The sequence below is a fragment of the Rhinolophus sinicus genome, linkage group LG12 (assembly GCF_036562045.2).
Source record: "Rhinolophus sinicus isolate RSC01 linkage group LG12, ASM3656204v1, whole genome shotgun sequence".
NCBI lineage: Eukaryota > Metazoa > Chordata > Mammalia > Chiroptera > Rhinolophidae > Rhinolophus > Rhinolophus sinicus.
Window position 1 is genome coordinate 15,950,834 of NC_133761.1, and position 14,275 is coordinate 15,965,108.

A 14,275-nucleotide genomic window follows, 5' to 3' on the forward strand; every position below is an offset into this window, starting at 1 on the left:
TTCACTGCAGTTTTATTTGTGGTGGCCAAGACATGGAAACAACCAAAATATCCTTCAATAGATGAATGGATAAAGAAGTTGTGGTATATATACACAATGGTATACTATTCGGCGGTAAGAAAAGATGATATAGGAACATTTGTGACAACATGGATGTATCTTGAGAGTATAATGCTAAGCAAAATAAGTCAGACAGAAAAAGCAGAGAACCATATGATTTCACTGATATGTGGTATATAAACCAAAAACAACGAAAGAACAAAACAAACAAATGAGAAACAAAAACTCGTAGACACAGACAATAGTTTAGTGGTTACCAGAGGGTAAGGGGGGTGGGGGGTGGTAGATGAGGGTAAAAGGGATCAAATATATGGTGATGGAAGGAGAACTGACTGGGTGGTGAACACACAATGGGATTTATAGATGATGTAATACAGAAATCTATGTAACTTTACTAACAATTGTCACCCCAATAAACTTTAATTTTAAAAAAAGAATTAAGGTGTCTTCTGAATAATTTGTGAGGAATAATAATTAAAGTACCAACATTTGCCAATGATTAACTTTTTGAAAATAAATTGCTGTGGGTTCATATCACTCTTACCGACACCGCGATGGGCTTTCTTGAATTGGGGATAAGCGGCCAGTACAGCAAGTCAACTTACACATAAGAGAATTACACATAAGCTTCGATCTGTTAAGTCAAGATTCTCTTGGGTGCAAATGGTACAAATGAGCTCAACTCACTAACCTCCTCCCCCCGATATTGACTTACATAAACGAGAAACCCAGGGTGTCTAACTACAGACAAGGCTCTATTCAGGAAATCAAATAATATCCTCTTATCTTTCTCCCTCCTTCCCTGCCTTCTCCTCCCGCCCCCACCCCCCTTTTCTCTTTCTGTCTCTCAGCTCTGCTCTCTCTGTTGTCTTAATTCTCTGGTGACAAAGACAGGCCCTGACAGCAAGTCTAGGCGTATATTATCCCGTGAGACATAATCTAAGAAAGAAAGAGAACTTCTTTCTTGGAAACCACCCCTTTTCTAGTAAATAAATTTTCTTTGCCCCATCTGGATCACACAGCCAGCACGAATTTACCAAATGCCATCTTTATTTAGTGCTTACACTGAGTTAGGCCCTAGCTAGGTGCTTGGAAGCACCAGCGAAGCCCTGCTCTTGTGGATCTCACATTACAGGCGGAGGTGGGAGGGAAGCACAAAATCAAAAATAAACGAAATAAGCAAGGAAATGTATATAGTACTTTAGAAGCAAAAAGTATCCGAGGAATTTATTTTTAATGATTAAAAGGCCCACCAGGTGAGGAGGAACAGCTCCCAAAAGACAAAAGAGATTCTTTTATCAGAAATGGTCGGGGACACAGCGCAGGCAAAAATGAGGCATTCGTAATATTAGCTCTACAAATGGGGGTGTTTTATGACTGTAAACATCCTCTCTGTGTGTCCTATGGCTGCTTTGGGACGGGGAAAGAGAAAAAGCAAAGGGTAAGACTGGTTTCCATAGAAGGCAGGTGTCATGAGCGGCACAGAAGATCCCAGCCTCACGCTTCCCGCTCAGCGCTATCGTTTCTTGTAGCCTTTGTTTTTCAGAGCCCCGTCTTTGCCTATGCTTTTCCCTGCACCTTGAGTGCCCTTCCCACTCCTTCTTGACTTTTATTTTTTGTTCAAGGACCCCAGTGAAGGTCGGCGCCCCTCCTATGGCCTCTTAAGGAACTTGCGCTTGTCCCTCAGGGAGGGAAATTATCTTATTCTTCTTTCTCTTCCTAGTTCCTAGTACAGGGACATGTCCGGCCCATAGTATAGATGTAGATGGTCTGTATGATGAAGGAGTGGGAAGGTCTGATTAATGGCTGCTCTCAGAACCCCTTGGTCCCCTGTTGTACTCCACTGAGTCAAGACCAAAGAGTGAAAGGCATCACAGCCTTGGGCGTTGTGAAGTCATGCCAGTGTCCATCTGTCTGGCCTTTACGTCATCAGAATGGAGACTTTTCCCTGACCATCAGCCTCCTACCTGCCTCAGTGGGACTGTGTATGTGAGAATTGGCAGAAATGGGCTTGGGGAATGCGTGAGGTCTGTCCAAAGAATTCCTGGGCGGTAGTTTAGGGAGGTGGTCAAGAGCATGTCCTCTGTGTAGGTTTGTATCCCAGCTTAGGAAGTATATGAACTTTAACTGTGTACAGTAGCTCTTAATTGATGATAGTTAATCATAGTATCTTCAGAGAATCATTGAAAATGAGATAATCCGTGCAAAGCTCTTAGGACAGTGTTTGACACATAGTAACTGCTCAGTAGATGTTTGCTGTTATAATAATTGTTACAATGATGAAGAAACAGAGGACGCATCTTCACCCAGCCACAAAACTGTACTCCCCAAATTGCATCATCATGATTCCAGTTTGCAAAGGGCGTATGTACGTATTCTGTCATTTCACCCTCAGAGTCACTTTATGAAATTGTGTCATTTTCCTTCCCATTGTAGAAATGAGGAAATTAAGATTCATATGCTTTCCTGGACATTTCTCTATACCTTTAACTCCCAATCCCATGCTTTTGAGATTATATCTCTCTCCTTATTTCTTTGTTCCAGAAATTCCAATTTTGTAATAATGGTGGTGACATAAAGAAACATAGGTTCAGGTTATGGGACACTTGTTTATGCCCAACACCTGTCACACTATTTCTTTGATCGCCAGGACTAGAGTAGAGGCAGGGACTTCTACCTGTTGCATGATGCAGGCCTTTACCTGAGAGCAGGTTTGGAGCTAACCCAGTGCACAAGTGGCCATTTGTTTGGGGAACTGTACAGTGACCTTTATTCTTAGCAGATAAGAGGCCCTGTCATTCAGCCTCTTCTCTGGGAAAGGTGGACTTCCAGCCACTTGCAGTGGCACCGAGGCTTCCCAGTAGGGTAGGGGTTGGAGCCACCCCTTTGGTCCCCCTCCAGCTGTGCCTGACACTTCCAGTTGTGCCTTGTGGTCAATGATCATTCATCTTGAGAAGCTGTGACAGGGCTCTGTGACAATTCTGTGAGCAGAAGATGGGGGCGCGTCTGGACTAGAGACCAAAGTCCAGATTGGGCCTGAAGGACAGAGACACGTGTCTTAGCCCAAGTCTTCCCCCCATTTCCCGAGTGGTTTCAGACAAGTCGTGTTCCTTGAGCCTCACTTCACTTCTCCATGTGGACCTAATGAATTCTGCGTCCTTTTCAGAAATCTCAGAGGATCCTTCCAGCTGGTAGTAGACTGAATACTGGCTACCCAGAGATTCCAGGTCCCGGCATCTCTGTAAATGTGCTCTCATAAGGAGAAAGGGTCTTTGCCAGTGTGATTAAGTTAAGGACCCTCACAGGAGGAGGTTGTCCTGAATTATTTAAGTGAACCCTAAATCAACTCACAAGTGTCCTTATAAGAGAGACTCCCGCAGAACAGAAGGTGACATGAAAATAGAGGCAGAGATGAGAGTGATGTGGTCACAGAGGAATGCTGACAGCCAGCACAAGCTGAAAGTTTCCAGAAGAGATTCTTCCCTACAGCCTTCAAAGGGAGTGTAGTGTGGCCCTGCCAACACCCTGATGTCAGCCCCGTGAAACTGATGTTGAACTCTGGCTTCCAGAACTAAATGGAATAAAGTTTGTGGTTTCAAGCCCCCATGTTTGTCATCTGTCATGGCAACTGTAGTACATGACTCCACTGTTCTCTGAGTCAATTGTCTGTCACCCATTCTTGCCGCCCATCTGTCCAACAAGGCTGGTAGTCTCACTCGGTGCCTATTGGAAAAGAGAACTTTCCTTAAGCCTGCAGGAAGGTGGTGTATTCTTTGGGTCTCAAATTTTCTGCTCCTTTCACCTGGTATGTGTTTCTGGGGTCAACACCAACAAAATGCAGCCTCCTCCCTCTGCAACATTCAGTTTCTCGTTGCTGTCCTCATTGGTGTCTGATCGGAGAGCCAGTTTCCAACCAAAGGAAAGATAGTTATTGGATGGCCTTGAGCTCACCAGGATGTGAGTAAGGAAGACAACATTCATTTGAGCACCAAGCATATTCATTCAATAGATGTTTCTTGAGCATTACTAGGTGCCAGCACATAGGCAACAATAGGGAACAGGTGACAATAGGGACCCTGACAGGAGAGAGACTTATTCTTATGAAGCTGGTATTATAGTGGGTCACACACACTAAAGCTTCTGTGTATATACTCATGCTTCAATTGCAGCGAAATTCTAATTTTCCGAGATTTTTAGCAGCACTTCAGATCCATGTTTCTGCTGGGTGAACTTCCTCGCGGAATATTCTCTGGCTTGAATGTCTACAAAGGTCCTGGGAAACACTTTCAACACTGAAGACACCTCTTGGGGCTACGCAGTATGGAGCTTGGGTCAGAAGAGGGCCCTCTTAGTTCTCTAAACTCCACCAGGATATGCTATGCTCCCTTTCACCCCCAGTCTACTCAGAGGAGAGTGTTGAAGGAAGGAAAGCACTATGGGGAAGAAGTAAGAATATTCTAATGGTCCTCCTTTGTTTAATTCTGTCCTTTCCATCACTTCTCCAGATCCCAAGTGCTCTCAAAAGGAAAAAAACAAAAATAGCAATGACACTACCTTGATTTTCTCCTTCTAACACATTCTCCCTTGGAGTGGTGACTCAACTTCTTGTCTTGAAATGATGCCCCCAGCCACTGGTAGCTCAGGTTGAAAATCCGAGTCATTTCTGATGTATGTATTTCCTTCAGACCCCACTTCTAGCATCCTAAAGTCATTCCAAATAGATCCAGGATTCTGCTACTCCACCCTGGTGGTCTAAGGTACCATCACTTCCTGTTTTGACCACCAGGCAGTGTGCTGACTCCTCTCATTGTTCTGCACTTACCTCCCTCCCCCTCATCCATTCTCTACCTAGTGACCAGAGAGATGCTTTGGATACACTGAGATCGTGCCCACGTCATCCCTTGCTCAAAACTTTCCACGTTTAGAATAAAATCCAATCTTCACCAAGGCTAGGAGGCCCTGTATGTTCTGGCCCCTGTCTTCTCTCACACCTCATTTCCTGTCGTTCTCTTGTCTTGCCTACTCTGCCCCAGTGACACTAGCTTTCCCGCCATTACTCTAATTGCCTTCACGCTTCTGTATGTTCGGTGGGTCACCTCTGCTTTCCTAACCGCTAAAACCCCAATAGCTCCATCCTTCCAGTAGGGGTCCCTGTCTGCCCCTCTGTATCAGATCATGTGTATATTGTCTGCCTGTCAAACTAAATGGTCAACTCTGAAGATAGAAGGCCCTGCCTGTGTCCAGAGCCCCAGTATAGGGTCAGGCATTTCATGGTATTCAATAAACCTTTGGTAAAGAAAAGAAGTAAAGACCAGGAGAACAATCCATATGAAGCCTTTTAAGTTTTTTTCATCTCCAAGAATCTATGAGTCTATGAATGGCCCAGCAGCCAGGAACACCTAAATACCATTTAAAACCAGTTTAAGATATCAGGAAATGTAGTTGGCACTTCTTTTTTTTTTTTGAGATTGAGTTGATTGTTTTCTCTCCTTGGCTCCTCCCTGTGCAGGCAACTGACTACTAAGCCTGAGTTAACTTAGGACATACTAAGTGCTCAATAAATATTTGTTAGATTAAGCCTCATATGATCAACAACAAAAAGTAACAATATAAATTTCAAAAAAAAGGTGCGACTGATGACTGACTCCTTACCACTTTCTGATACGTGCATCAAAAGCAGCATCACACTTATTTGGACACTCTTTTATTTTGTGGTCAGCAGGAGGCGGTAGGGTAGGAGATTGATGGGACATTTGCTCCTGGAGATGATCTAATTATGGTAAAGATGTTTCAGGACCACAGACTTGGGTGGCTCTGTAGAAACCATCCAAGGCAGATGGTGAATCAGATTTTGTCCCTGCGATTCCCAGTGTACCCATTAACCTCGCCTTCTGGCTACTGGGTTTCTTTTCGGCAGAGATCGACCCTCCATTTTCTGAAGTGTATATGCTGTGATACCCAAAGCCTTCCCATTGATCACGGAGTTAGTTGCCTCTGTGTATTCTATATCAATCAGAAGAAAAGATCTGCAGGTGGGAGGCGTGGGGGTGTTGGCGTGAGAGCCCAGGGTGGCGCTATGAGCATTTAACAACGATCATTCTATTTCGCGTATTACATTCTCACAATGGAAGTATGTTTATTTCAGGGCAAGCACATAAAGGGCAGAATTGGGGAATTTGATGGAAACCACAGTAGCAAGGGAAGCATGCAGACCTTCGGGGGAAAGGAAGGGGCTGAAAGGAAGCCAGGCCAGGCTGCCCAGGGTCCAGGGTGTCTGCACAGCGGGGCCCTCATACCCAAGACTCCTCGTTTTGCAGTCTTGAGATGTGCTTGCTCGCCATGTTCCTCTCACCCGCAGCCCTGCTGGGGCCTCTGCCTTAGGCCAGTCGTTAGGATGAAGGCGTAGCTCCCACCAGCTGGAAATGGATGCAGCCCAGCACCAGGGTGCAGCAGGGGAGTTGGATGCTACTGATTAAAACTGAAATGTTAAATCCATATTCCCAGCAACGTTATTGTAACCTGGGCTGAACGTCATTGGCATTTCTCTGTAACCACAGGTAGAGCATCCAGGTTTTCAGCTGGGTTGTCAGTGACATGGGCCAGCCTCAGAGCCCATCACCCAGCAAAGCGTGGTGTTTGTATGGAAACCTGTAATCTGGGACCCAAATACCCAGGTTCAATTTTTTGCTGTTTTAACTCAATTATTGGTCAACTGGGGGGGGGGGGGGGAGTGGCCAATATGAGATAAAAATTGAGGTTGTTTTTTAAATTTGTGGATTTTTTTTCATCTAGATTATCCATTCCGGTCAGCCAGAAAAACGGAGGGCCATGTGTTCTAAAGGAGCTATGGAAATAAGACTGGAAATTTCTGTGAGGACAGGATTAGCCGAGGCTAAGATGGAAATCTTTCTCCAGCCCTTGTTCATTTGCTGTTCCTTGTATTTCTTGAAACTCTACAGGGCGAGCGCTGCTGAGACTTACTGACAAAAAGCTTGAGCGCATGGGGATCGCCCAGGACAACCTCCGGCAGCACATTTTACAACAGGTGCTACAGCTGAAGGTGCGGGAAGAAGTCCGAAACCTGCAGTTACTCACACAAGGTACCTGCTGCTTTCTGGTGGGTGGATGGGAGGGGAGGCTGGAGGGAAGAAACGCTTACCTGCGTGACAAACGGGAGCCTGGGAGAAATGGTGATTGGTGTGTTTGCAACATTTCCTTCATTAAAGAAAAGTACGTAGCTGTAAAGGGCCACATCCCTTCTAAACCTTCCCTCTTTATAGCTCACTATGGGGAAGGATGCACAAATAAGTAATAGATGGGTGAACAGAAGTCTCTGAGCTAATTTCAAGGTCCTGACATACAGCTATGTAGGTTGTGCACTGCACAACCCCAGATGACTGCTCCAGAAGGATAAATATAGTCTTCAAGTGATATGAAAATAGTACTGTTTATTTGTTATGCCTTATTTGCACTTGTCTTCAGAGACTTCCAATGGTCAATTTATAGGTGAGGGTACAGTGAGTGATTTAAATTTGAATTTGATATATTGATATACGTTTAAGTTTCTTTTAAGAAGTAAGTAGAGATTCAAAGATTTATTACAAGAAAATCCAGCACAGTGCTACGTATAAAAATGAAAAATTAGAAACAACCTAGAGGTCCAGTAATATGGAAAGACCCAAATAGTTTTGCTTAAATTCACAAGATCCAGTATAATGCAGTCATTAACATTAAATCTTCAAAGAGTATATAATAACATAGGAAAGTACTCAGGAAGTAATCAGAAGTGTGGGGAAAAGGCCATGTATAAAATTTTATTTATAATGAGCTCAATTCTGTATAAACAATTATATTTTTATATGTACATAAAAAAAGGGCTGCAAAAATATGCCAATATTTTGATAATGGTTTTCTCTGGGTGGTAGGATTGTGGGTGATTTTAATTTTTTTAAATACTTTTCTATATTTTCCAAATTTGCTAGTATAAATCCATATTATGGTTATAACCAGCAAATACAGACACACACATTTTTTAAGCTTCAATCACAAGCGTCGCTCTGCCAGATTGTATTTAGTATCTGAGGTTTCCTTCACTCCTGTTTTCCTCCGGTGACGATATATAAAAAATGAGAGCTAAATTTATCATGTGTGCCTTAGATTCTTTTTTATCTCTGCTACTGTCAGCCTGCAGTGTGTTTGCTTTGCAAAATCATTTTCCACAGCTTTCATTGCCCTAGATGCATAATATATAAGATTTTTCCTGAGATAGTGCTCAAGTCTATTAAGCTAAATATGTGTTTGTGTTCTGGGAAGGTAATGCTAAGTTCAGCCTTTTCAATTGTCACTTTCCTTAGCTTTGAAAAGCTGTGCATTTTGAATTCTTTCATTCCATTCCCTTTAGACGAGGTCATGTTCTCCAGCTCTTGGATATTTTGTCTGCACTCATATTACCTTTTTTTTATTGTTGGTCCTTTACATGTTAATATACAAACTCATTTTATGTCAGGCAGCCTTTAGAAAATCTATAGCCTTATTGAAAAGATGGTTTCTTTGTAAAACATAAAACAAAAATTGGCAGGTTGTTGTTTTTTGTTTTGACTGATAATAGAAGTTCTAAAGACAGCGAGGGTTGCCTTAAAATATTTTAAGTCTAGGTTTGCCATAATAAGAATTGAAAGATGGAAACTAGACTTTGGGTGGTATGCACGCTATAGTGTATACAGATATTGAATTACAATGTTGTATACCTGAAACTTACATAATATTATAAAGCAACGTTACCTCAATTTAAAAAAAAAAAAAGAAAGAAAAACTTACCCATTAACAATCATTCCCTATGTCCTCCCAATGCACCTCAACCACCAATCCTTGGAAACCTCTAATCTACTTTCTACTTGCCTATTCTGAACATTTGCTATAAATCGAATCATTCAATATGTGGTCTTTTGTGATTGGCTACTTTCACTTACAATAATGTTTTTCAAGTTCACCCATGTTGTGAGCATGTGTCAGCATTTCATTTCTTCTTATTGCCAAATAATATTCCATTATATGAGTATAACATTTTATTTATCCACGCATCACGTGATAGACATTTGGATTGTTTCTGACCCTTGGCTGTAATCCATAATGCTATTTTCAACATCTGTACAAGTTTTGATGTGGACCTGTTTTCATTTCTCTTGGGTCTATACCTAGGAGTGGAATTGCTGAGTCATATGATAACGCCATATGTAACCATTTGAAGAGGGGTCAGAATGTTTTCCAAAGCAGTTGCACCATTTTACATTCCCATAGGCAATGTATGAGGGTGGGTTCCAATTTCTCCACATCCTTGCCAACATTTGTGATTGTCTTTTTGATTATAACCAATCTAATATGTGTGAGTTGGTATCTCATTGTGATTTTGATTTGCATGTTCCTGATGTAATGATGTTGAGCACATTTTCATGTGCTTATTTACCATTTGTGTGCGTTCTTTGGAAAACTATTCAGATCATTTGCTCGTCCTTTAATGGGGTTATTTGTTTCTTCCAAGCTTTATTTTTGACGCACCAAATTCCACCATGCTTGACTACTCACTTTATTTACAAGCTCTAGAGGTAAATATTTGGCGGACATTTCCAAAGAGGAACTCCATCCTCAAAGGAACATGTCTTGCCACTACAGGAGGCATTCAAAGAACCTGCCACAAACTTGGAAATCAACTCCAAAATGAAACATGTGAATGGACTCTAAAGATTTTTTTTTCTAAAGGAAACAACATTCTTTTGGATGTAGAAATTAAATCCATACACATTAAATTAGTTGCATCAGTTTGTAATCAGACCTTCAAATTAGGTATGCCCCTCTGAAAACACATTCTACCATGTTTCTAGAGGAAATAAAATAATAGCTAATTAAGCCTACTTTTCCAACTTTTCATTGCTGTTTTAAAACTTGTCTTAAGCTTTTATTTACACACCAGTCATTTTCACCCAGTTCTCCAAGAGCCCCAGGACAGTAATAGGACCAAAATGGTCAGAAAGGGGAAGCTGGTCCTAGCTACTGAGAGTTATCCAAACATAAGTGAAAGGAAGTGTTTGCCCTCCTTTTACTTGTCCTTCTTCTGGATGCTGACCAAAAGACAAGAACTATAAGGCATTTTTTTAAATGGGTATGGTGGATACAACGTCTGACAATTAAGTTCGCGAACTTACTGCAACGACGTTACTAACCTTTTTTGATATCAGAAGGATTATTCATTATGAATTTGTACCAACTGGACAAACAGTTAACCAAGTTAACTATTTGGAAGTGCTGAAAAAGCTGCGTGAAAAAAAGTTAGATCATCTGAACTTTTCGCCAACAATTCATGGCTCTTGCATCACGACAATGTACCAGCTCACACGGCACTGCCTGTGAGGGAGTTTTTAGCCAGTAAACAAATAACTGTATTGGAACACCCTCCCCACTCACCTAATCTGGCCCCCCATGACTTCTTTCTTTACCCGAAGATAAAGGAAATATTGAAATGAAGACATTATTGATGACATTCAGGACATCAAGGGTAATACGATGACAACTCTGATGGCCATTCCAGAAAAAGAGTTACCAAATTGCTTTGAAGGGTGAACTAGGCACTGGCGTCAGTGCATAGCTTCCCAAGGGGAGTACTTTGAAGGTGACCATAGTGATATTCAGCAATGGCTATGTAGCACTTTTTCTAGGATGAGTTCATGAACTTAATTGTCAGGTCTTACTTGTCAGTACAGTAGTACGTCGGTTTTCGAACGTCTCCATTGATGAGCATTTTGGTTTATGAACACATAAACCCAGAAGTAAAAGCTTCGGTTTTCGAACATGACTCGGAAATCGAACATGTCACATGGCTTCTGCTGAGTGTAAGATCTTGAGGCCTAGCTGTCAGCTCTTTTGAACGTTTCAGAGCTCGTGGATTATGTTCGAAAACTGAGGTACCACTCTATATCAGTTTATAGGCATTATCAGTAAATCTTGACAGAAATTCCTGAAACAGCACATCATCTAAAGCCAGAGCTGTCTGTCAGCTGAAAATCTGGCCTCTGGTTTCCCTGCCTTTATTCACAATGGCCCTGTAACTACCTGACATTTGCAAGCAACACAATCAATGATTGGCCCTGCTTTAATGTCATTCCCTTTGGTGCCTTTGAAGTGGTTCCTTCCTCACGCAGTCTTTTGGTCTTCTGTGTCCCGTCCATGGAGCAGCAGTGGTGTCAATCTCGTGGGCTTGCTTGCTTGCATGTTCTGGTAGGAACTCTGCCCTATCAGGGCACCTCCAGTGATCTCTTGAGAAATGCAGTGCAGAGCCGCAAGCATCATTAGTAACTTTCCTTTTGCTTGATTCACAAGAGATGGGGGGCGGGAGGGAAGGTGCCCTACATAACACAGAGCAGTAGTGCAAACTATTTTGGGATCCCTCAAATGAATCAAACCAAGCATACGAAGGGCATCCTTAGTGTTTTATTAATGGACAATATTCCTAGGAAGAAAAACACTCCAGGGATACTGAAAGCTTTTCTCAGATAGCTAATGAGTATCAAGTGCTTACTATCTACAGAGCACTGCACTAATTGTCACGCCAACTCCTGACATCTACCTTACCATTGTCAGTACGGTTGTTGGCCCCAATTTATTTACGGGGACACTGAGGATGGAGAATTTAGGTAAGAGACAGAAAGTCAGACAGCTAGTAAAAAGCATAGCACAGGTCTGTCTGACTCCATAGCACACTTGTGTCCATTATATTTGACCACCTCTGATCTGTCAAATGGGATGATAATTCCTATTTATTTCATGGTGGTGCTAAGATGGTTAAATGAGATTTTACGTGGAAGCCGAATAGCATAGTTTATGGCATATTCTATGAAAATGGGTAGACAGACATTTTCTGCAAAGGGCCCGTTAGTAAGTATTTTAGTCTTTGTGGGTCATACTGTGTGACAGCAACCACCAGCAATCCTAAATGAATTGGGCATAGCAGCGTTCCAATAAAACTTTGCTCTTAAACACAACCGCTGGGCATAGTGTGTGGAGCCCTACTTTACAAGGTTAAAAACGTAAACTTTTGATACCATTTTCATCAAGATAATGGTTTTTATTCTTAGTGTCTTCTGAGCTAGAAGTGCTTTCCGCAACCTAAGGGACACTATCTTTTGGAACCACTCCTGGCGCCTTTTCAGTTCCTTCTTGGCTACCCGTTCATGGATAGTGTGAAAACATAACAGTAATTGTGAGGGTTGGGTAACTTTCATGCAGTAGAAACAGTGCTCCCACTGGAGGATAAGGCAGATGAAGGTAGTAAATACCTTCATCTTCCAATGCCTGTTTAATTAGTGCCTACAAAAGGGGGAAAAAAAGAGCACAATTGTTTACTGAGGCCAGTTATAGCTCATTAAACATTAGTGTTTCCCAAAAGACTTTTTCCACATTGTTGAAATATATGTGTCAAATTTTAATTGCGAATTGCATGACCAGATGGACTTTCCCAAAGCTCCATCGTTTGGAACAACACAAATTAGAAACATTGCTTTCCAATCTAAGAGGACTTTTCAAAACCATGTGTACAGACTAGGTATTTCAGTCCGGTCATCTCCACAATGATACTTCAGCAACTAAAGTAGTCCATCTGAATTGAAACAGGCCATCTGGTCTACCACCTAGCTTGAAAAAGGAAGTCTTTATGGAACATACCAATAGACTCTTTAAGATATTTCTGTCTCATTTTACAGATTTGGGCACCAAGACCCAAAGAAGGTTAGAGGATAGTCCATGGTTACATGGCTAATTAGTGGCATCACTGAGACTAGATCCCAGTTCTCCTAATTCCCAGACCAGTATTCTTTTTTCTCATTGTTTTTAATTAAGGTATAATTTACATATAGTAAAATTCACTCTTTTTAGTGTACAGGTCTGCAGGTTTTGACAAACACATATAGTTGTGTAACCACCACCACAGTCAAGATATAAAAGTTCCATAACTTGAAAACTACTCTCCCTGGTACCCTTTGTTGTCGACCCTTCTCATCACCTCCAGCCTCTGGCAGCCACTGATGTTTTCTGTCTCTTTAGTTTTGCTTTTTCCAAAATGTCATGTAAAATAGAATCATAGGGTCTGGCTTTTTTCACTTACTACAGTGCATTGAGACTTATCAGTGCTGTAGTTTATTCATTTTCATTGCTTAGTATTACATTGGATGGATATACCACAGTTTGTTATCCATTCCTCAGCTGAGAGACACCTGGGTTTCCAGTTTGGGCAAATGTTAATAAAGCTACTATAATAAGCATTCACATGCCAGTTTTTGTATAAACATCACTGGATGTTTTATTTTATTTCACTGGATAAGTACCTAGAAGTGGGATTGCTGGGTTGTATCATAAGTATATATTTAGCTTTATAAGAAACTGCCAAACCAGTATTCTTAAGATAATAAAAGTAGAATAACAGTACCAGAGGCTAGCTTTAATACACACAAAAATATTGGCAGTTTTCTAAAAATTTCTGTGTCTTTGTAGACGTTCCACCTAGCACTACCTGGAGCTACCACATTTTAAGTGGCCTCTGCTTTCCTGATAATTTCTAGTAAATTGTCTCAAAGTTCAGTTTAAACATGTCTACAGTTTACTCATCAATTTGACAAAACTTTTTTAGCATATGTGTACAGAAAATAAGACATGACTTTCCCCAAATGTCGTTGAGAAGTGCTTCCTTTGTCTCTCTTCCTCTTTCTCTAGAAACAAAACCTAATAATATTTCCAGCTCCTGGGGAAGAAAATAGGAGCCAATCAGATTCCCTTCTATGCATATACCAACTCCTCTGGATTCTGCTTGTAAAGTGGGTTTCCAGTTTTCCTTGCCTCATCGCCACCCTTGCTACTGTATCAATTCATCCCTCTTTAGCTCCTTCATAGGCCAGTAGAATAACCCCGACTAGTTATTATTTGCTGTCTAGTCTGCCCTGACCCACTCATTCTCCTTTAATTAACGTCCTACTTGTATTGCCAAAGATAACTTAGATATATTTCTGACCACATTTTCCTCCTTAAAATATTTAATGTCTCCCAATTGCCTACAGAATAAAATCCAAACTCTATAGCACCTCATAGAAAGTTATTCTGGGCATTTTATAGATGTATTAACTTTGGGCAAGTCACTTATCAGAGATTAAGATTCCTCAGTTGTAAAACTAACAAC

At 41.4% G+C, this 14,275-nt stretch overlaps 1 protein-coding gene across 5 annotated transcripts in view; it reads left to right on the forward strand.

Moving 5' to 3' along the window:
- The window catches only part of SAMD12 (sterile alpha motif domain containing 12), a 360,212-nt gene that overhangs the window by 200,613 nt on the left and 145,324 nt on the right, over nt 1-14,275 (forward strand). For all 5 annotated transcript variants that reach the window (XM_019714627.2, XM_074316667.1, XM_074316664.1 and 2 more), the window contains exon 4: nt 7,020-7,160. In XM_019714627.2, the coding sequence (XP_019570186.2) occupies nt 7,020-7,160 (141 nt within the window). The remainder of the gene's footprint in view (nt 1-7,019; nt 7,161-14,275) is intronic.